We start from the raw sequence: 22323 nt of genomic DNA, 5'->3' as shown, positions 1-22323 counted from the left end.
CTAATTTCTTTCATTTTTGGGTTTCTTTCTCTTGCACCTTTGTCAAATCTGAGATGTAATGTAAATGAACTAATCATCACTTCCCATCTACAAACCAGAAAATTGGTGACTCACATCTGTTTGTGATACTCAACCCCCTCAAGAACCACTGTTTATATTTCAATTTTGAAAATGAATGTTACAAGCAATGTTTCTTGACACAGCACTGAAATGAACCATGCGTGTAGTTGTGACAGCAAAAGTGGTTCTATTAGCATTACGTTATTGTTATTGTTATGACAGTCAATATGAATCACTGCAAGAAGGGTAAAAAGACAAACCAAAATATGACAAGAAAGTGAACTAACATTTACTCTCTTTTTTTCATTATTAAAGTAGAACCAAACAAGTACTTTTTTCTGTTCACCTTACAGTACTTAAAAACCCTTGATACCCAAAATTTCCAGACATAGACAAATTTTACCCCAATTATCACTTCCATAAATTCAGTCACCTAGTCAAAAGTCAAAACGCTAAACAGACAACAATAACTACATATTCATGATGAACTGGCTCATGACTCCCTAAAAACTGATTAGAGATTATGGTATATGAGAATTTCGGACAAGCTTTTTCAAGTTCACGGCTCCAGTCTAGACACGCCTGTCTTCATTTGGTTTAGGAATAGTCTTGTACTCGTAGTCATTAATGTCTACCTTTTGTTGCAAATCCTATCCAACAACAAATGGAAATCAAATTATGGATTGCGGTGATTAGAATAAATTACTGTTGAAAGGGAAAACAAACATAAACTACTATTGAGGGGGAAAACAAACCTTAAGCTCATCCTCCAATGAAATCTTTTTTGGCTTGTATGCATTTACTGGTCCTGTTCTAGACAGTGCTTTTCTGGCTTCAATTATTTCCCATTCCTGATCATCTTTTACCCTTGCAATGTCCTTGCTGGAAGACACAGTTGCATTGTACTTCAGATCGTGATGGGGTAAAACAAGATAAAAATGAAGTATTTGGCAAAAAAAAGTACTACTAAAACTTACTACACAAATCCAATAACAGTAAAGTAAAAGCCATTCACATTTCACAAGCCAAGTCAAACTATGTCCGGGTCATACAGCATTCATATTTGGATTAGGAACATTTTATTGGGCCTAAGAAGGATGGTTCATTATAAAACAACCCGAATTGAGTGCAGTAATGTTGGGAGAGCACCCGAAGCAGGATTGGTCGCCCAATTGGGCTTGGGTCTCCCCGCCCTAATTGAAATCCATGATTTGTTTCATTTAATATAGGTGGTGTAAGATTTCCAAGGAGTAACGGTTAGGAGATATCAATCAAAGAGAGAAAGCCGTCTCCTCCCATGATTTGAGGAAGAATCGATCTTCCTCCATTCCCACGCTTATGATAAATAAACGAGGGAAACAGTTTCTCTTGCTTTCTAGTCCAGCCCAAGGAGTCTTCTATAAATACCCAAATCCCAGAATTGGGGAGGAGCCAGGAGGGATCATTTAGTAATTCCACAAAACACACACAAAGTCTCTCGCAATCCCCATGTGAGCAGACTTTCTCAACTATTGTACTTTCAGCGAGTAAAATACTAATATGAGGTTAGATCAATTATTGACTCATAAAAAAACTAAATGTACAATGACACAAACTTGCATGTCAAGAACATATGTTTTAGCTGAGCTCTGGCCTTCTTATTCTACAAATTGAGTATACAATTAATTTCCAACCGTAAAACTGATTTTTGGTTCTTAATAACATTTAAGTAGACCAACTTGACGCATGTTATAATTAAGAACATAGCCTAAATTTTACTTCAAGGATAGTTTCAAATAAGAAAGGATGATGGGCCCAATTTTCATATAATAACACGTTCTTATTTCCAAATAGTTCTCCATAGTGTCATGTTATCAACTTCACACTACTCAAAATGTAGCAGACAAACTAAAATGGTTCTTATGTTTTCTAGGTATTTAATTTAGGGACAAGGCGAAAGAGATGTTCTAAAGATTGATATTTCAACACTACACTCATGATTATCAGCTATACATATACATCTAATCTGAACCACTTTTTTATTCATCATCAAATGGTTGATATTGCTCCATTTACCTTCTAAAATAAATTCTTCACTTTAGTGAAACAAGATCATTAATTTGCAAACATAAGTTAATGATCTCCTACCATATAACATAAGCTTCAATACTAGTAGTTAGCAAAATGAAAGTAGCAATTCATAGTAAGTAATGAAAAGGCCTAAACTAACCTGCCCTGCAAAAGATGGCCAAGGCCAAGAGCACCAAAAACAGTAAGAGAGATCATGGGAAGACCATATCTAAGAAAAGGGCCTTTTCTGCCCCATCTCTTGAAAGCCGAAGCTGATTTTTGAACTTTAGCAGTTTCTTTTCCAGCCTGACTTTGAAGTGTAGTCATTGATTACACAAGAGAGGTTCCTTTCAACTACAGAATTAGGGAAGGTAGTAAGGTACCTGATGGAGTTAAAGCATAAAATTCATTAAAATAACTATCACAATTTCACACACATTCATTTTAACCTATGAAGCGCCGACACGCCATTCACACGGCGTGTCGCCGTGTCGGACACGGATACTCGTACGACACGCGTACGACATGTATCTGGCACGTTTTTGAAGTGTCCAACGAAAAAATAACACAATTAGGATTTCTAATTTTTTCTTATTCCACGGTTTTTGTTTCCACAAGGTTTTGTTTATTCTCCGGTTATCATTTTGTTTTGGTGGATTTATGTTTTTTTTTGTTGATTGAAAGTACTAAGTTTAAATAAGTATAAATTCTGCTTCTCAATTTAAACTCTTTGTGCTTATACATTACATTATTATATTAATATATAAAATATATATAGCTGTGTCCGTGTCCTGTGTTTTCTACATTAGCGGGGTCCTCGTGTCCGTATCCGTGTCGTATCCCGTGTCCGTGTCCGAGTCCGGGCTTCATAGATTTTAACAAACATGTAATGTTCAAGGTGCACGGATAGAGTAATACAGTGATTAATTTTGAAACTCTGAAATAAAATTGAACATAACAGGCCTCGATCACAGAACACACGCAAGATGAGATTCGGTTAGGTGTCTTAGCTCCTGATCGTTCTTCCAGTGATTAGTGATTAGCGAGGAAAGAATTATTGTTTTTTAAATGGAAATATTTTTGTTTTGGGGCACTAAAATGTCTCCATGTTCAATTTGGTTCCTGATTTGTAAATAATGTGTAGTTTAGTTGTTAGATTATATGAATTTGTTATGGTGTATTTAATTATATTATTTCTTAAATACTCTTTTAAAATTTATTTTTTCAATAACCCTTTATTGCCATGATATAAGTTCTCATAAAGGATAATTCATAGAATAAAATTTATTTTTTATTAGATTAGATCTATCACCATGTCCTAGATTTGAAGATCTTGTTATTGTCTAACTCTACTGTTTTTCCACTCTGATTTCTAAAGGGTTTCTAACTTCTAAGTGTATTAAAGATCTTTGTTTTTTATAACATGTTTTCTATACAACAACACAACCAAGCCTTATCCCACTAAGTGGGGTTTACAACATGTTTTCTATATTTGTTCTTTGTTTTTGTTTATAGAGTATGGAAGTTTTTCCACGAAAGTTGTAGAATTTGTATTTCCTGAGTGCGGGAGAGAAATGAATTATTTTCCAGACGAGGTAATAGAACATGTGTCACAAATGCTGTCTTTAGTATGCAAAAGTTGGTATAGAAGAGGGACTTACAAGGAAAAGGGTGCTCATAGGAAACTGTTACTCTAATAGTCCAGAGAGGCTGGTGGAGAGGTTTCCTGATCTCAAATCTTTAACTTTAAAGGGAAAACCTCATTTTGCTGACTTCAGTTTGGTTCCTCATGGTTGGGATGGTTTTGTTTATCCATGGATTGAAGCACTGGCTAAGAGAAAAGTTGGATTGGAGGAGCTTAGGTTGAAGAGGATGGTTTGTCAGATGAGAGCCTGGAGCTACTTTCTCGTTCTTTCATGAATTTTAAGTCTTTAGTTCTTGTTAGCTGTGGAGGGTTCACCACTGATGGCCTTGCTGCTGTAACTGTAAACTGCAGGTCTCTTAGGGAGCTAGACCTGCAAGAGAATGAAGTTGATGATCGCAAAGGACAGTGGCTAAGTTGTTTTCTGGAAAACTGTACATCACTTGTTGCTCTCAATTTTGCTTGCCTTAAAGGAGAGATTAATGTAGCACTTGAGAGACTTGTGGCAAGATCACCTAATCTCAGGAGTCTAAGGTTAAACCGTTTTGTGCCTGTAGATGCACTGCAAAGGATACTAATGCAAGCGCCTCAACTAGCAGATTTGGGTATTGGATCATTTATCCATGATCTCAATTTAGAATCAGATGCCTATGCAAAGCTTAAGACTACCATTCTTAGGTGCAGGTGAATAACCAGTTTGTCCAGGTTTTTGGCACTATGTAAAGCTTAAGACTATCATTTATCATTGATCTTGCCGCTATGTATCCAATTTACCGGAACTTAACATCCTTGAACTTGAGCTATGCAACAAGCATTCAGGGCGCTGAGCTGATTAAAATTATTCGCCATTGTGGGAAATTACAGCGCTTATGGATAATGGAATGCATTGGAGACAAAGGACTAGTTGCTGTAGCTACGACATCTAAACATTTACAAGAATTGAGGGTTTTCCCATCCGCACCATTTGGAAATCAAGCAGCTGTTACCGAAAGAGGACTTGTTGCGATATCAAAGGGATGCCCCAAGCTTCACTCATTACTCTACTTCTGCCACCAGAAGACAAATGCTGCTCTCATAACAATGGCCAAGAACAGTCCAAATCTTATCCGATTTAGGTTATGCATCCTAGATGCAACAAAACCTGACTCCGACACAATGCAGCCACTGGATGAAGGTTCCGGGGCAATCATAAAGTCATGCAAACAGCCGAGGTGGCTATCATAAAAAGATCAAACATACACAAAAGTTCATAGTGGTTTTATCTAACTCGAGAGATTAAATTAGTCTCTCCAAGAATATCTTATTTACACAACAAAAGGTCATTTCATTCAACAACAAAAAAACAAAAATTTATTTTATAAAAATAGAGGGAAAATCGTGGAACCAACATCATCAAAAGCCTGATGCTGGTATAAAAAGTACAAGATATGCACACACAAAAATTGCCAATTCATAACATATAGAATATAACATCACAATTCTAAATTTATGGATAAATTCACACAAAAGATTATAACAAACTCAAAAGCAATGGACAGTTAATAAATCACGAGGCTGGGAGAAGAGTAAGCACTCTGTACCTACGGCAGAGGCAAGAAAACGGAGCTGCGAAAATTTCCGTGAGAGAACGCGAAAAGACACCAGTGAAACGAAGCAAGTATACGTGTGCGATTTTGGTAGTCGGCGATCCGGGTTGTGGGCAAGAGGATACGAGAACAAACGCCGTGAAGACGCGGGCGGCAGAGTTCTTCAAAACGGAAATTTTTTTCCTCTTGTTTTTTCTTCTTCTTTCCTTTTACTTGAAAAACACATATTTTATTTTGTTTTTACTTCAATTTGATATAAACGTGAAGACCCATTTTGGGTCCTCACAAATATTACACGAGTCAAATTAGTTCCTCACAAAAAAATTGACCCAACTTAATCACTTACAAAATTTAACCGGATCATATTAGTCCTTCTACTAATATTTTTCTCAAATCGGTTTTTTCTTACTTCTAAACCGATTCTTTTCATACTTTTAAACCGTGACTGGACTGACACGTTGAATTTTTTTTGTTTTTTATTTTTTAAATACTAAATTAATTTATTTTTAATTTTACTTTTAAACAATTATCAATGAATAATATCAAAAAAGCCAAAATTATTTGTTATAAAGTAATTTTTAAACAAGTAATTTCCATGATTTCTTCTAATATTAACAAATTCTATACATAAATTCTTACCTATGAGGTCTCAAATCCAAGTCCCTTCAAGTTAAATGATTTTCACTTTACAACTAGACAAATCAATTTCTATCGTTAATAAAGTTACTATCATTTACAACTAGAAAAATCAATTTCTATTGTTAGTAAAGTGACTATTATTTATAACAAGACAAATCAATTTCTATTGTTAGTAAAGTGACTATCATTTACAACTAGATAAATCAATTTCTATTGTTAATAAAGTGATTATCATTTACAACTAGACAAATCAATTTATATGATTAGTAAAATGACTATCAATAGCAACTAGACCAATCAATTTCTATTGTTAGTAAAGTGATTATCATTTACAAATATACAAATCAATTTCTATTTTATTAAATTGACTATCATTTAATTTGAAGAGACTTAGGTTCGAGACCATATTGATACAAATTTTGTATTTTTTATTTAAAACTTAGAATTTTTTAAGATTAACCACATGGGTCTGAGTTCAACTCCTTATAAGAAACAATTTTGGTTTTTTTATATTATTAATTTTAATTGTTTAAAAATGAATTTAAAAATAAAAATCAATTTAGTATTTAAAAAATAAAAATAAATAAAATCCAACGTGACAGTCCAGTCACGGTTTGAAACTAGGAAAAAACCGGTTTGAAAAAAATGTTAACAGAAGGACTTATATGATCCGGTTAAATTTAATAAGGGATTAAATTTGGTCTATTTTATTGTGAAGGACTAATTTGACTCGTATAATATTTGTGAGGGACCAAAATGGGTCTTCACTCTTTCTATTATTATAGTTTGCATGAGATAAAAATAATTCTATAAATGATAGAATTGATCTTAAAAAAAAATTAAAGTGTATGGTTCTTGTAAAATAGAATAAATATTAATTATATTAAAGGAATTTTTAACTACACTCTCACCCACATGCGAATGCGAATTGACAAAATTGTTTTCATGTTTCTGTAGGTGCATCTCCAGAAGTAATTTTTTTTATTTTACGTTGTTTTGTTCCGTAGATGCACATACAGAAGCTTCTGTAACTGCATCTACAGACCAATTTGATGTTAAACTTCTCAGACTCTTCTCCTCCCCATTCTGAAAGTTTTCTCTTCTTCAACTCTCATACTCTCTTAACTTCAAAAATTAAGTTTCTCAAAACTTATTTTCTTTCTCTCGAGTTCGGCCGACAGTGTTAACATCAACTATCAACACATTCCATCAAGTTCAAAACTCAATTTAATCGTTAAGTTTTCGACTTTTCGAGTTATTTTAGAGTATTTCTTGTATAGAGTTTGAATTCAATTTTTAGGCGTAAAAATGATTGGATAGTTTAAGAAATATAGTTTAGAGACAATGTAGGTACTGTTTGATTTGTAAAACGGACGATCAAGGCACAAAAATGGAGTTTTTTAGTGGCTCGAACAGTGGACAGATGTCATTGTTGCGTTCTTGAGCTTCAGAGCCTTCCGTAGACGCATCTACGAAAGAAATCCAGTTTTTGAAACATGAGGTACTTCCGTAGGTGCATCTACGGAAGAGCATAGTTTTTTCTTCTTTTCTTGATATAACTACATTGTATCTAACTCGATTTTATTTGTATAACAATGCAAACATTATAGCCTTCACCATCTACTACTCACAGAGGCCTCAGGATGATGCTAAGGGTTCCTCACAGACGCCCTCTGCCCGCAGACGTCGACGGGGTAGTAAAACATAACTTCCATATTCAAACAAAATAAGGCCCCCAAAAAGTCAAGCCAACATCAACAGTAAAACATAACTTCTTTGACGTTATTCAAGATAATTGAACTCTCTTGGAGCATAGTCGACCAACATTACCATGTGTTGTATGATGAAATTAAATTCAATACAGATCAACTTCAAAGTTTTACTAATAACTTATGCTAAACCTAATTTAAAATAACTAAAATGAGATAGAAATAGTTAATTTGTTCCAAATTGATAAAGGAATTGTCATTTTGTCCCAAATAAAAAATATATTTTTTATTAAAGTATTTGTGATAGAATTCGTTTAAAAGTCTATCTCGATTTAATTATTTTAGAACGGAAATTATTTTCATCACAAAATTCCATCTTAATTTAATTTTTTAATAGTGCTCTAGAGCTAGTTCTATATTATCGTCACTTTCAGTTTCCATTCCATGGTCAAAGATCTAAGAATTTTAAGATTGAGATCATCATTAGAAAAAGTCTTACCAAGCGCCATAAAGTGGCTAGTAAAGTGTGAGAATCTTATCTGCATGTCAAGAATTGATTCTCGGGGCTGCATCTTAAACATTTTGTATTCTTAAGCTAATGTGTTTATTTTTTATTTTTTTCACTTCCATGGTTCTCTTATGAGTGACTTATAATGTATCCCATATTTCTTTTGTTGTTTGCATTGAGAGACACAGAAAAATTCATACATGCTTAGAGTTGCTTGAAGCAAGTTCTTCGCTTTCTTGAACTTTTTTCTTATATCATCATTCCAAGAACTTTTTAATTTCGATGTACCAACGCCATTGACAACACTTGTGTGAACGAACAAACCATTTTCTACGGCATCCCGAACTTTTTCTCTTTGTGCTTCAAGATGAGCTTGCATACAGATCTCCCAAAAGTTATAATATTCACCACGAAACAAAGGAGACTTGTTGTTACTACCACCATCTCTAAAAATCAGATTCGCGGAAGCCATAATTTCCAATCAAGGAGCAAGTTACCTTAATCCACTCTGATGTCAATTGTAAGTATCAGAATTACACCTAAGGGGGTGAATTATGTGATTACAAATCTCTAATTTTAGAGACAATTGATAATTTACACACAAATTTGAATAATCTTTGAATATCTTGACAATTTTGATCTTCTCTTTCAATGAATTAATTCAAAAAATATACAAACAATAAATGCTCAAGAGATTAGAAAATTGTTCTTAATGAATGAAATTTATGCACAAAAAGTTTCTGTCAAAATATTATGAATACATTGAAAAACAATGGATGAATTGATTGAAAAATATGATTTGAAAGAGGTTAAGATTCTTGGTGTACATCCGTTTTTATACATCCCAGAACACTTCTCGATAAAGTTGCAATCATTTACAATCAATCATGAAACTTTGCACTGATCTAAACAATTCCAACCGTTCACTGATTCAAATTTGTATTTGGCTACAGGATTTGTGTAGTCAAATACAATCCTTCCAACGTTATGAAAATTCAAACTTTGAGGACTTGTATTGAATACAAATCTTTGTAGTTGAATACATCAAGACTTATATTTAAATACAGATCTTCGTAGTTAAATACAAATTGCATAATTTCGCTTACACTTTGTTGTATTCAAATACAACCTCAATAATTTGCAAAAATGAAAGTTAAAAAAACTTTAAAACTTGTATGAAAGTATATGCACGTGCTAGAGGTTTTAGATGAAGAGATTTTTGAACACCTAATATGCTCCTTTACACATGAATTTCTTTTGTACCTTAATCTTCATCTTTAATTATTGCATTTTTTCCCATCAAAAAAAAATTATTGCATTTTTTGATGATGAAATAATCCAAAGATAGTAAGAGAGAGATAAGAGAAGAGCAATTCTTGCATGGACACGGTCATAAATCTATATTTTTAGGCACAACCAATAAGAAGCTAGTAATTTTTAATTTATTTTTATTTTAATTTTGTTTTTAATTGGATTCATGGGGGTGGTTCAGATTATGAAGGAGAGAGAAAATTCTTAATTTATTTTTTAATTAATTAAAATTATGTGATTGGTTGTGTGTAAAACAAATTCTTAAGTTCGTGTCCACCTAAGAATTTTCCGATAAGAGAAAGTCACCCAAACGTCGGAGTTTAAAGTCACCCAAACCCAATCCATGTTTTTTTCCATTAAATCCTCCACATCTGTCGTTTAACATGTTCTAACATCTAGTCAACCTTCACATAGTGACACCACAGTCTCTCTCTCTTCAACCCACAACCCTTCATCTCCATGGCCAAGAAAACCCTCTCTTCTGCTCCATCTTCATCTCAAAACTCACATGCACACAAAACCATTCCAGATCCAACACCAACACCAACACCACTCTCTTCTCAATCTCACCCCCCACAAACCCAACCACTTCCCACTTCAAACCCTCCCCGCCCAAACCGTTCTAAAAAACCCACACCCGTCGCCGCCGCCGCTGCTGCCGCCGCCGAATCCTCCAAAAGGTCCCAGCGAGTCTTCTTCACTCCCGACGATGTGTTGCTCATTCTTAAATCCCTTTCGGATTTCAAATCCAAAACCGGAAAAGATCCGGTCAAACACTTCAGGGATTTTCACGACTCGTTGAAGAGTGCGCTCAACATCAAAGCTACAGAAAGGAAACTCAGAGAGAAGATTCGTGTGTTGAAGATCAAGTTCGAGAAGCAATGTGAAACCGACGAAAAATCTATCAGTTTTTCCAGTCCTTTCGAAGAGGAAGTTTTTGAACTTTCTAAGAAATTTTGGGGTCAAGATAATCATGTTGAAGAAGAAGAAAAATCACCTGAGAAGGATAATGCTGCTAAGATACTGATGAAGCTGGAAGAACCACCCAAGAAGGAAAATGCTGCTAAGAAACCATCTACATCGAAGAAACCGGTCCAGGAAGAACCACCCAAGAAGGCTAAGAATCCATCATCATCGAAGAAGAGGCCGATCCAGGAAGAGCTATCATCGGTTGTTGACAGTGATAAAAGGGGTCGTCTTAGTTTGAGTGAAATGTTTCGTTTTGGTGCAATGTGTATGGATGTGAATGTGCTTAAGAGGGGAATGGAGTTGGTTGGGGAATCTGAGAGGGAAGAGTTGGAAACAAGGTGGAAGAAGTTGAAAGTTCAAGAGGCGGAAGTGTTTCTGAAGCGTGCGGAGTTGGCTGTTAATCAAGGTAGATTGATTTTGAAGGAATTACGAAGATCGTCTTAGAAAGGAGGTATGCATGTTTGTTGGAATTTTTATCTGCTAAATCTAATCTAATGTTACTCTTTTGTTCTAGATTTGTAGTTATTTTGGATATAATATAACAACTATTGTAAGTTATGTTTTGATTAGACTATGTTAATGAACGCATGCAATGCACCGGTCGTGAATGGTGTTTTGATGATTGTAATATTGTTAATTATAGTATGTAATGTATGGATAATCTTGTTAGAGAGACCTCAAACATTGGCTCAAAATATGCGCTTGATTGTTGGTTGAACTTTTCTTATTTGTGCTCTTTCAACTATTATGATGCTCTTTCTGTTATATATGCAGTGATTTTGTGAACAAGTTTTGTTTGATATGGACTTGAGAATGTGGATAATTTTTTAGATATGAAAGTGTATTTTTTAGGGTAATGCTAAGTTAGGAACTTATTAAAGTCAAGTGTGTGAATCTTGATTGTAAGTAGGGGTGGCAAAATGGTCCGGCCCGTTGGGCATGCCCGTTTTGCCCGCACTTTTTTGTAGGAAGGGTTAAAGTTTTAGGCCCACATCCTCTAATATGTCCGTCCCGCCCAATCCCATTTTTTTGTGAGTGCAGACATTAACATAAGGTTTTGTAATTTTTGGACTAAAATGTTGCAGTGTCCGCAAGCCCCACCCTACCCTCAATTTTTTGCAGGGCAGGCTAGCCCGTGCTCTACACAATGCCCGCCCCCGCTCCGCCTCATTTTTTTGCGGGGCGCGCATATGCCTGAATGCCACCCTTAATTGTAAGCATATGAAAGTTGGTCTTACTTGTAAATATCATAGGCATAAATGTAACATTCCAACACTTAGTGTAGGTTATCCTTTCACCAAACAAAAATTTGAACTACATCAAAATTATAACATTATCCAATTAGCATAAAGCAAGCAACTATTAATTATTTAGTTACATTATTACTCAGAAAATAGCCAAATAGAACTTAGAATTCCAAAGAAAAAAAGCATGTAAAAAATTCAAACTTGATCGAGTCTTTGATCAGCTAACTACCACAGCATTCTCTTCCAACTCATTTACTGAAGCTGGTGCTATTTTGGACTTCCTGCATGGCTTTGAAACTTTAGGAAGAGAAGTCTTAGGAAGTAATCTACACCCCAATTTCTTTAAGAGCATGTTCCAACTTCCCTTAGACTTCATCATTTTCTCCAAATCTTGTTTCATGCTCAAACACTCTTTCTCAAGCTCAGAAACTCTGTCTTTCATGTGATCAAAAGCTACAACAGGGTTGTTATGTGTAATGTTGTTTCCGTCGGTTCTCGTTAGAGCAAGGTTTCCACTCAGGTTTGTTGTTGGGTTTTCAAGAGTGTCGGAAGCAAAGAACCAACCTGCAACAGATGTGCGTAGCTTGAGTTGTTCGAAGAACAAAACCTGGACAACAACGCGAAGTGGTAGCCTCTCATTTTGAGCTGCGTGTGTGCTTGCTTCCAATGAGAGTTTCTGACAATTCATCAGCCTGCAGATTTGTTCCTTCTCAGATTCTGTCATCCATGCATGGCTCTGAAATTCATAATAACTCGGCTTAACTAACCATTTAGACCATATTTAGATTAACAACTTGATAAAGCATTTATAGGATAACAACATTATTCTAGCAAATGAAATGTCTAATTATGTACCTTGAGGAATATATCGATTGCACGATAAATGCCATCATCCAAAGTCCTAGCACAATCGGGAATAACAGCAGCGAGTGACTGAAACTTTGGCAACTTCAAGTTAACATCAGGTGCTACTTCTGCTAAATAACTATCCATCAAATCAGCAACTTTTGTCATTGGATTAAGACGTTGACAGTTTGCAACTACGCGTCTCTCTTCTTCAACAATATCATTATTCGACGCAGAATCAACATCATCATGATCAACAATCATGAAATGATCAAGCATTCTTTGAACACAATCAATATCATGAATTGTCTCCATTGAGTAACCAATATTTGGAATCAAAAGATCTTCAAGATCAGCTTCGTCTAACTGAAAACCAATTCTTTTCTCCAAACTCGCGCAGCAAGAAGAGCTAGCATATAAAGCCATAGCTGTTCTCAAACACTTGAGCAAGAACTTAGTTGGTGTTATACCCTTTTCATTCGGAAGCAACTCAACTATTTCTTCAATCAGATTCCTTTGATCAGCTTCAGAAAGATTTGATTTTGACGAGTTTCCGTTCTGATAACTTGACAAAGAAGGTATGTTTTTCTTCGCATAGTAAACAAGTGAACCCGAAACTCTTCTCGGTTTCATGTGTCTTGCAATACCACCTTGCATGAATCTCTTATACAAAGGTAAACTAAGCGAAGAAACATCTTCGAACCACCAATCTTCACCGGTTTCTTTTGATGTTAGGCTTGTGGATATTCCATTCCACATTTCTGAATCCTCTGGACTTTGAACAGAACTTGGACCAGAAAGAGGTAAAATAGCCAAAGTTGGATCTGCAGCTTTCAAAACAAGAGAATGTATGCATCTTGATGTTATGTGAAGCTCTTCAGCTAAAGGTAAAACCCCTTCACATGTTTTGAGAGCTTTAAGTGTGTCTGTCCAATAACCAAAAATGTGGTTAAGGAAATTTTCAGTTTGTATGATTAGGTTTCCTTCTCCATAGTCTTCAGTCATTTGTAGATACTCAGCTGCACATCTTAGTGGAACCACATTGGATGGAGTTAGTTCCATTTTGACACCATAGCAGAACCTAGCAACAAGAAGAAAGGCTTTGGCTCCTCCTGGTAGGTCATGAAGTTCCAAAACCGATTTCTCGTTGTCGCTTGGTAAATCTTTCATGAAACGTTCTAGTTCTTTGCTTCTTGATATCAGTGGAAACTGATAATAAATTCATCAAGAAAGGGTTAACAAAAACATGTAAATTCAGTGTGAATCCAAACTTGAGCTTAACTTAAATGTTGTGAGTAATGGAAAAGATACATGCCTTGTGGAGATGGAATGATGCCTCACCAATTTCAATAATGACATCACTTGGAAGTCCAGTTGAGCAGAGCCTAGAGATGGAGATTTAAAAGGTAACAATGATACTTCACTCATCGGCAAATGAATATGTGTATAATAAAAGTAAGAATGAAAGGTTTTAAAAAACTATCATTTACGGAAAAACAACCGCGACAAAACAATGATATTGGAAAGTGTCAATATTGTTATTCACCGTTTTAATACCAAAAAAAACCACATATGATATGAGAAACCGTTACAACCGCGATATATATAACACAAGCAAAATGTTGTTATTGCCACGAAATGCCGGTAGACATCGTTATGGGTGCAAACATTTTAAGATTAGAACATGAAAATCACATGAAATATTGACCGCGACAAAACAATAACGGAAAGTGTCGATACAGTTATTCACAGTTAAATTGCAGAGGCGACTGAATGCCAGTGGAACATTATGATCGCGAAATGCCATTACAGACACCATTACAATCCATTAACACCGTTACTGATGCAGAATTTTAAGAATTAGAACAAAATTTTACTTTACGGTAAAAATTAAATCATTTTGTGTTGTTCAAGGTTACGATTAATTCACACTGCCTCAAGTGCAATCTATAACACTGTATCAATCAAAATGCAAAATTATAGATTGTCTCAATGTCAATCGAAGTGATTATGACAAAACTGCAATTTAAAACTTCAATAAAACCACTACATTTTGTGAACCAAACATAGTAAAAGAACATGTTATGCCATCGACACAAAGTGAAAGAACACAAGTAGTGAGACAAAAAAAACTTACCAACTTTGGCCATATAGGTAAAATATTTCAGACTTAGATCCCAGTTTCATGCAAGCCATCTCTGAACATAGAAGTCTTTTAACTTAGATAGAATAAAGCAAAATGGTTATAAAAAGATAGTGAACACAATAATGCAAAATGGTTAGTTATTGTCTTAACTCAGATGCAATATTTTGAGACACGTGAATAGTATCCCAAGTCTAAAGGAAGGGGAAATCTAGGAAAAAGAATAGGATGGTATGACATATGGCACTTGTGTGGTTATGTAGAGTTGAACTATTCTTCACTCAAATATTAATTTTTTTTTTATAAATATTATTCCATCGTCACAAGTTAAGTATTTGCATTTTTAGGATGAGTAACTTGGACACCGTGGATGGATCTATAATGACTATAATTATATATCACTTTTTAAAATAGAGTTAAGTATAACTTTAATACATTCTAACAAGTTTTCAACACTATTTAGGATAAAAGTATCTGGCCAACATAATTGATAGTATTTCATATTTTACAAAACACTCTCGAAAACATTTGAAACTAAGGTATGTGTTTTATCTTCCAACCCAAGATCTAATCCAACATATTTTAAGGTCTAAATAAAATTTAAGTTGAAATATTTTTTAAAATAACAAAAATATATAATTAAAATTAAATCTACATTAAAAAATGAGAATTTCTTTGGCCACCTCCTTACCTTCTAGTCCACCTCTGGTGAAAAACCCAGAATACCCCTGACTTCGGAAATGCATTTTCGAAATGCAAGAAAAAGGTGTTTTCGGAGATGCATCTCCGAAAGCGCCTTTTTTTAAAAAAAATTTAACTTATTTCGGAAATGCACTTCCGAAAACAGCATTTCGGAAGTTCATTTCCGAAATACTGCGCGTTTTGCAGATTAAGCAAAACAGCTCCCTCCCTCTAATCATTTACCCTAATCTTCTTCCAAACTCACACCCCAAGAGATTTTTGTGAAAACCAGTTCCAAGCTACCTCAAAGGCTCCATCTACTTGCTCTATTACATTCAAAAGTCCTCCAATCCATTCAATCGGTAAGCATTTTGATTTTAAGATCTATGATTAAAATGTATATTAGGGTGTTTACAAATAGCAAAAAAAGTATTAGGTTAGGTTTATACTGATATTTAGGATGTTTAGACACTACTAGAAAACTTCATTTTAGCTTTGGATTTAGCCTCGGCCACCGACACCGAGGCTAAGTAGCCTCGGTAAAGCCCAAGCTACCCAGAAGCTAAAAAGGTATTTCATAGTTGCATTTGAAATTTATTTTTATTTAATTCATTAGACACGGCCGATGCGAGGCTAGATATTTTCTAATTTTTGAATTAATTTTTTTTATATATTTGTCAAGGCTTAACCGAGGCTAACTTTTAATAATTTATATATTTAATCTAATAGACACGGTTGTTGTCGAGGCTAAGTAATAATTATTATTGTCATTATTATGTAGACACGGTTCACCGAGGCTAACTATTAATTTATATTTTTTAATAGACACGAATGCCCATGAGGTTTCGATCCCAGGACATGTTGAATTGGAATTAACATTTTAACCATTTCATCTATCAAAGTTAGTTTATTACTAAGTTCAGTGATTTGATTTATTCATTCTTTGGTTCTAATAATACCCAAAATTCATTTTCCCTCTCTTCTCTTTTTCATTTCCCTCTTCGTTTTCCCACTTCTTTTTTTCATTCTCTTACTTTTTCGTAAAAACCCTAAAACCAGCCCAGATATCAATAACCTGAAATCAAACAAAAAATCAAAATCCTAAAATCCTAATTGATTCTCCTAATTTTCATCTCTTCGTACGATAGTTGAACCAACTGGAATGGGGTGAACCAACTGGAAGATCATCCATTATATTTGATTAAAGTTCATCAGGTATTTTTTCCCCTTTCCCTCTACCTCTTCCCTCTGCTTTTCATCTCTAATTTTCTTTCATCTCTTAAGAAACAAAAAACCCTAGGCATCGTCGGATGAATCATCGGGTTCAACGAGCAAAACCCTAAGCATCGTCGAAGGAATTAACTTCTCCAATTTATCACTATTGCTATGCACTTCTTCTTCGTGTACAGTAGTGTATGCTTCTTAGCTCCATAATTTTAATGGTTTCAATTTACTAACTGCAGTGACTTCTGGTTTTTCTCGCTTCTCAACATAGCACACTTTAATACAAATTGAATCTTTATTAAGAGTCTTTCTGCCATTTGTGATTTATAAAAATCATTTCTGAAAATAAAATGAAAGAATCACTTTTTTTAAAGCCCACACAAACTAGCCCTTAGTTGGAAGAATTTCTTACAAATTGATTTTTCTGTCACTCTATTCTATTTAATAGAGATTGTTTAGTACAACATCATTATCTCTTAGTTCTTGTTGGACACTTTCATTTTAATTATATCACTAACACATACGCGTCTCTAAGTAATTTGTTTGATCTGATTGCTTTCTGGTTTAAAATATGTATGCCATCTGTTACTATTATTTCCTTTTTTTCCTTTGGTTGCATAACTTGAGATAGACACATTGACGTGTAAGTTCTGATTTTGAATATTTCCAGCTTGGACATCATTCACTCATTCAAGCATAAGTTGACTTGTACATTGACCTTTGGTTCTGCTTCTTAATTCAAAATTTGAAACCAGGTAATCTCTCTCTCTCTCTCTCTCTCTCTCATATTATTCCGCCATAATGGTAAATATAGGTTGATATTCGGTGTTTTCTGCCACAATATGTTATAATGGCGCCGCGAAGCGGTTGGTATGGTGGGATATCCACCGTCGAGAATAGTGGTTTGTAGAAGTAATTAAAATACTAATGTGTAGAAGTCAATATAAATATAATATATGTATTTTTAACCTTTCAATGAAGTATATGTTTTATAGTTAACATTTTGATCTTGTGCTTTGAGATTATCTAACAGATTGAAACTATGTTGAATGTTAAAAGTATGGAAAAGAGAGTTGAATTATAATATACACATAGGTTTGTTTGATCAGGTTTAGAAGAATATAGTTCTAACAAGGGCTTGTTACACTTGGGCAAGTCACCTATCTATAAAATCCCAGTGATGAATAAAATGTAATTTGGGTATTATTTCTCAGTGATAACAGCAAGTGTTTAAAATGACCAGTGACAACTATTCATTAACTACTACTGACCTTGAATATTTCTTATTGTTTAATTAATTAACTAATTATTCAAATTAGGAAACTACTATGCTCTTTAGTTCAATACTTGAATTATAACCAACTTGTGTCTATGATGTTTGACGAAGAGGAAGAGTTAGAGAGCTTGTTGACAATTTCAATATGAGTTTGTGAGTTAAGAAAATCCCAAGAACATATTGTGTGAAGCTTCATAATGTGACTTGGAAACACAGACACGACTCCAGGTTGTTGAAAATCCATGTTTGTAGTTATGTATTAAAGCATTCTAATTCTGAATAATTCAAAAAATTTCACATAATCTATCAATAATTAATCACATTTCACAATACTAATTGCCAACTGATCATTATATATATGCACTTACTTTCTTAATACAGTGTTTAAAATATGAGCATGATCTTTGCGAAGTGTTCCATTAGTTGAAGATGCAACTCCCATATACACAATATCAAGAAATTTCTGCTAAGAAACTATCACAAATTTTCCTTTTTCAATATCGCCTGATCAAATGAAGTTTCTAATCTATTCTAGAATGTGTAGACATAGGTTTGATGTTTGGTTTAGGGGTCTGCCATGGAAGTTGCAGAAAACTTCCTCGCAGGGGTGTTTCGGAAGTTCATTTCCGAAAACACCTCCATCCCAGTTTTCGGAAATGAACTTCCGAACTGTATTAGAATTTCAATTATTTTTGTTTCTTCTTTTGTCTCGCATATTAATCGATTTCAATTGTTTACAGGAACATGTCAGGCAACCAACCAGCACGCATAAGACAGGGTAGGGAGACCCAGGCTGCGCCGGCTAGACGCGAGCGGGCGACGGCGCAGCTGGCGTCGACCCAGGGACGGGGGCATGGTCGGGGACACCGTGTGCGAGTTCCCGTGGGCGAGGGAGAGGGTACATCTGGTTCAGGATCTAGGAGTCGGCTGGCTCGGGCATCTTCTTCCCGCCAGCGAGAGGAGGAGGATGAGGAGGAGGAGGTGGCGGCAGTGACTTACCACGAGCCGGAGGGGGTACCGGATGTTGACCCTCCAGCCGGGGAGGAAGATGAGCAGGAGGACGGCTATTCGGGAGGGCCCTTTGACACTTCCGTGCTGATTCACTACCACGATCACGTCGCTCGGCGGATCTGGGAGGGAGAGGTATTTTTTTTAATTTAACCGTTTATTTGTCACCATTTTTTATAATTTAACCGTTTATTTGTCGCTTATTTAATATATGTCGCTTATTTGTTTTTTTTTGTAACAGGAGAGAGAGCCGCTGAAAATGGTGAACCACGCCCGCAAGATTTTCAGTCTGTTTAAACCAGCAGCTGAGTGGTTTAACGACCATGTGCGAGGTTCAGGGCTCAGCGGGCTCTGCATGACGGGGTACACCACCATCAGCACCGGCATGCAGGGGGCATTTTTGGAGCGCTGGCACAAGGAGACGTCCTATTTCCACTTGCCGGTTGGGGAGATGACGATCACTTTGCATGACGTGTAGTGTCTTCTCCACCTGCCGATTAGGGGGCCGCTGTTGACCCACTCCAAGATCCAGAGGGTGGAGGTCATTGAGTGGATGACGCTCTACTTGGGCATGGAGCACGAGGTTGCTCACTTTGAGTGCGTCACGACTTCTGGACCTCATGTCCGGTTCACCACACTGAGCACTTATTTTGACCACCATCTGGACGCGGCTGCCGAGGCTGAGGGTGTGGGTAATGAGCTGTTCACAGAGTATCACCGCGGCTGCGTTCTCCGGTGCTGGTACATGCATGTGGTAGGCGCTGCATGCTTTGTGGACAAGAGTGCCAGGTACGTCGACGTGACCTACCTCCGCTACTTCATGGACCTGGATACCGTTCACCAGTGGAACTGGGGGGCAGCTACTCTGGCATACCTCTACCAGAAGCTGAATGAGGCCTCCAACTGGAGGACGAGGCAGTTGGTCGGATCCTGCACACTACTTACGGTACGTTTTATTTTAACACATTATCGTATTAATTTATTTATTTATGTTTCGTATTTATTTTTAATACATTATCGTATTTGTGTTTCAGAGCTGGATCATCTCCTACTTCTCCCGCATCCACGGCTTCCACATCGATCCTGCGTACGTTGACGCCATGCCCAGGGCCGCCAGATACGCTCTCCAGAGGGGGAACGATGCGGTGGGACCATACCGTTTGTACTTGGACCGCACGATGCACGACGACGTCACCTGGAGGCCGTTCGCCGACTACGCCCAAATTGTCCCCTTTGACGGCATTGCTCTATATTCAGGCTGGTTGGCATGCGGGACCGGCATCATGGTCCGGTATCTCCCTGAGCGGTGCATGCGTCAGTTCGGATTCGTGCAGTGGATACCCAGGTCACCCTTTGAGGCAGCTCCCGACACAGTGACCCGAGTGCAGCTCACTGCCATATGGGAGGACTGGCAGCATCATGTGGTACCGCAGGAGTACCGTCTCACTCGGGTCACACAGGACTGACACAGTGAGGAGGGGTACGTTACATGGTTCTACCGGGTGTCCCATCCTCTACTGAGACCCGACGTTCCCGGTGCTCCTAGGCCAGCACATGAGGAGATCCTGGAGAACCAGCAGGCCGAGGATGACCACGCCATTGATCTCCTGCCGATCTGCCAGCGGATAGCGATGCTTGGGCGGGACGCCTTGGATCGGGGTGTCGTTCTTCAGGGCGGTCCAGATGCAGTCGCTGTGATGGAGACGATCGTCACTGATGCGGGCCGTGCGGCGGGGTACAGGCGGCAGAGGAGGGCTCAGGGTGAGAGGGTTAGGCACACCCAGTAGTGGTCGGGTTTATTTAGTTTTTGTTTTCGGATTGTATCTTGCGCACACTATTTACTATTTGGTTCAACTTGTATATATTATTTGGATTTTATTTATCGTATTAGTATTTTCTGTTTATATGTCGCTTATTTTATTTGGCGTTTGCGTTTAATTAAAATGCGAGACTGTTTATGAAAAAACATAAAAAAAAACACAGTTTCTGCATAATTCGGAAATGAACTTCCGAAAACACCTCCCATGAGGTGTTTTCGGAAGTTCATCTCCGAAGACATGTTTTCGGAAGTTCATCTCCGAAAACACCCCCATGAGGTGTTTTCGGAGATGCACGTCCGAATTGTGGAAATTTTTTTAAAAAAAAAGCGCTTCGGAAGTTCATTTCCGAAGCAGGGGTATTTTGGAATTTTCGCTGGGGGTGACCTCCATAGGGAGGTGGCTAAAGAAATTCTCTAAAAAAAATATTTTTGGAATTTTATACATATTTAAAAGTATAATTTCTATCATTAATGTTAATTTTTATTTTTGTGCATAAAAAATAGTTAAATTAATCAAATTCTTTAAAACTAAAATAAATAAGTCATGTATTAAAGTTATGATTGCCTTTCATAAAAAATTGACACAGTTAGTTCTAAATTAATTTCTATATGAAACTAGAGAAGAAAGAGGTTAAGATTGCACATATTTAAGTTGTCGGATATGTATGAAGGGGTATAAGTTAGTGGGCGGATACAAGGTGAGGAGACATATGGTTTTCCCGTTAAATTAGGCTTGCATCAAGGGTCAAGGCTAAGGCTGTAACATCCCATATTTTCTAAATTTAATTTAATTGGAAACTAAATTATTATTTGGAATTATTGAGTATTTTGTGGAATTATTTGGAAAGAAATATGAGATAGGCTATTGGGCCAAGTGTGGTGTTAGTAAAGAGGGGGTACTATGTTAGTAAAGCCTTTACTAATTAAAATGTTATGTTTAATAAAATAAGGAAAATTGGGAAAGGAGGAAAGGAGTCAGAACGTGAAAAATGAGAAGTGGAAGAGAAGAGCTGAGGAACGTAAAGAGGAACCAAAGAGGAAGAGGACCAAAGATCAAGAACTTTTGGCTAAGGTAAGGGGGGACTCTCTGGTTATCATCTATTATCGTGTTCTTAGATAATAATATTGATTAGGGATGTTGTTGAGTCAATTGGATCATATGTTAGGTTTAGGGAGGTTATGAATTGATGAAAATTGCATGAATTATTGATGGATTATGTGTTGTTTTGATGTGTGATGATGAATAGTGATGCAATTGATGATTAACTGCCTGCATATGATGTTTGGAGTCAGTTTTGGACTCAGATTGAGTCAGATCGCAGGATCTGACGCAGACCCGATAGTCTGCGAAATCGCCAGTTCGCGCCGCGTCCCCGTGTTGGCGCCGCGAAGGCGTAACTTTTTCTCGTTCCGCGCCGCGTGCATAGGTTGGCGCCGCGAACGTGTTTTTGTGGTTCAGGTCGCGCCGCGAACTTTGGTTGCGCCGCGTGCTGTAGCGTTAATTGTTTTTCTTGGAAAAGTTAAATGATGTGTAACTTTCGAACCGTAGGTCCGTTTTTAGTGCCGTTTCGAGCACGATGAATCTTATGAGATAGCCTACGTGTTT

At 36.6% G+C, this 22323-nt stretch overlaps 3 protein-coding genes and 1 pseudogene across 4 annotated transcripts; 2 read left to right on the top strand and 2 right to left on the bottom strand.

Moving 5' to 3' along the window:
• Positions 1-325: 325 nt before the first annotated feature.
• LOC131643743 (uncharacterized) lies at positions 326-5555 on the bottom strand. Of its 2 annotated transcripts, none has more exons than XM_058914047.1 (4): positions 5332-5555; positions 2270-2492; positions 816-942; positions 326-710 (listed from the first exon to the last, which is right to left on the bottom strand). In XM_058914047.1, the coding sequence occupies exons 2-4, from the start codon at positions 2434-2436 to the stop codon at positions 633-635; spliced, it is 372 nt and encodes a 123-aa protein (XP_058770030.1). In that variant the 5' UTR covers positions 2437-2492; positions 5332-5555; the 3' UTR covers positions 326-632. The 2 variants fall into 2 exon arrangements, with proteins under 2 accessions (XP_058770030.1, XP_058770029.1); XM_058914046.1 differs by having other exon boundaries at positions 2270-2463.
• On the top strand, positions 3684-4975 carry LOC131643742 (protein AUXIN SIGNALING F-BOX 2-like; annotated as a pseudogene).
• A 4408-nt stretch (positions 5556-9963) lies between the features above and the next one.
• Positions 9964-10995, top strand: LOC131650421 (uncharacterized). Its single transcript, XM_058920134.1, has 2 exons — positions 9964-10879; positions 10988-10995. The coding sequence occupies exons 1-2, from the start codon at positions 9964-9966 to the stop codon at positions 10993-10995; spliced, it is 924 nt and encodes a 307-aa protein (XP_058776117.1).
• A 775-nt stretch (positions 10996-11770) lies between these two features.
• On the bottom strand, positions 11771-14762 carry LOC131650414 (BTB/POZ domain-containing protein At5g03250-like). The gene is made up of 4 exons (XM_058920128.1): positions 14704-14762; positions 13882-13951; positions 12576-13775; positions 11771-12456 (listed from the first exon to the last, which is right to left on the bottom strand). Exons 1-4 carry the CDS (start codon positions 14760-14762, stop codon positions 11938-11940), a joined length of 1848 nt encoding a protein of 615 aa, XP_058776111.1. The 3' UTR covers positions 11771-11937.
• Between the last annotated feature and the right edge of the window lie 7561 nt (positions 14763-22323).

Source organism: Vicia villosa, linkage group LG1 (genome assembly GCF_029867415.1).
Source record: "Vicia villosa cultivar HV-30 ecotype Madison, WI linkage group LG1, Vvil1.0, whole genome shotgun sequence".
Classification (NCBI taxonomy): Eukaryota; Viridiplantae; Streptophyta; class Magnoliopsida; order Fabales; family Fabaceae; genus Vicia; species Vicia villosa.
Note: the sequence above shows the minus strand (reverse complement) of the source record. Positions and strands in the feature narration are given on the sequence as shown.

Excerpts from the sequence above, each read along its gene's own strand:
- LOC131650414 (XM_058920128.1), bottom strand. The coding sequence starts at position 14,762 with ATGGCTTGCATGAAACTGGGATCTAAGTCTGAAATATTTTACCTATAT. Across the intron at positions 13,952-14,703 it reads TACCTATATGGCCAAAGTTG|GCTCTGCTCAACTGGACTTC; the intron begins GTAAGTTTTTTT and ends CTCCATCTCTAG. Across the intron at positions 13,776-13,881 it reads CATCATTCCATCTCCACAAG|TTTCCACTGATATCAAGAAG; the intron begins GCATGTATCTTT and ends ATTTATTATCAG.
- LOC131650421 (XM_058920134.1), top strand. The coding sequence starts at position 9,964 with ATGGCCAAGAAAACCCTCTCTTCTGCTCCATCTTCATCTCAAAACTCA.
- LOC131643743 (XM_058914047.1), bottom strand. The coding sequence starts at position 2,436 with ATGACTACACTTCAAAGTCAGGCTGGAAAAGAAACTGCTAAAGTTCAA. Across the intron at positions 943-2,269 it reads GGCCATCTTTTGCAGGGCAG|CAAGGACATTGCAAGGGTAA; the intron begins GTTAGTTTAGGC and ends TGTGTCTTCCAG. Across the intron at positions 711-815 it reads CATTGGAGGATGAGCTTAAG|GATTTGCAACAAAAGGTAGA; the intron begins GTTTGTTTTCCC and ends GTTGTTGGATAG.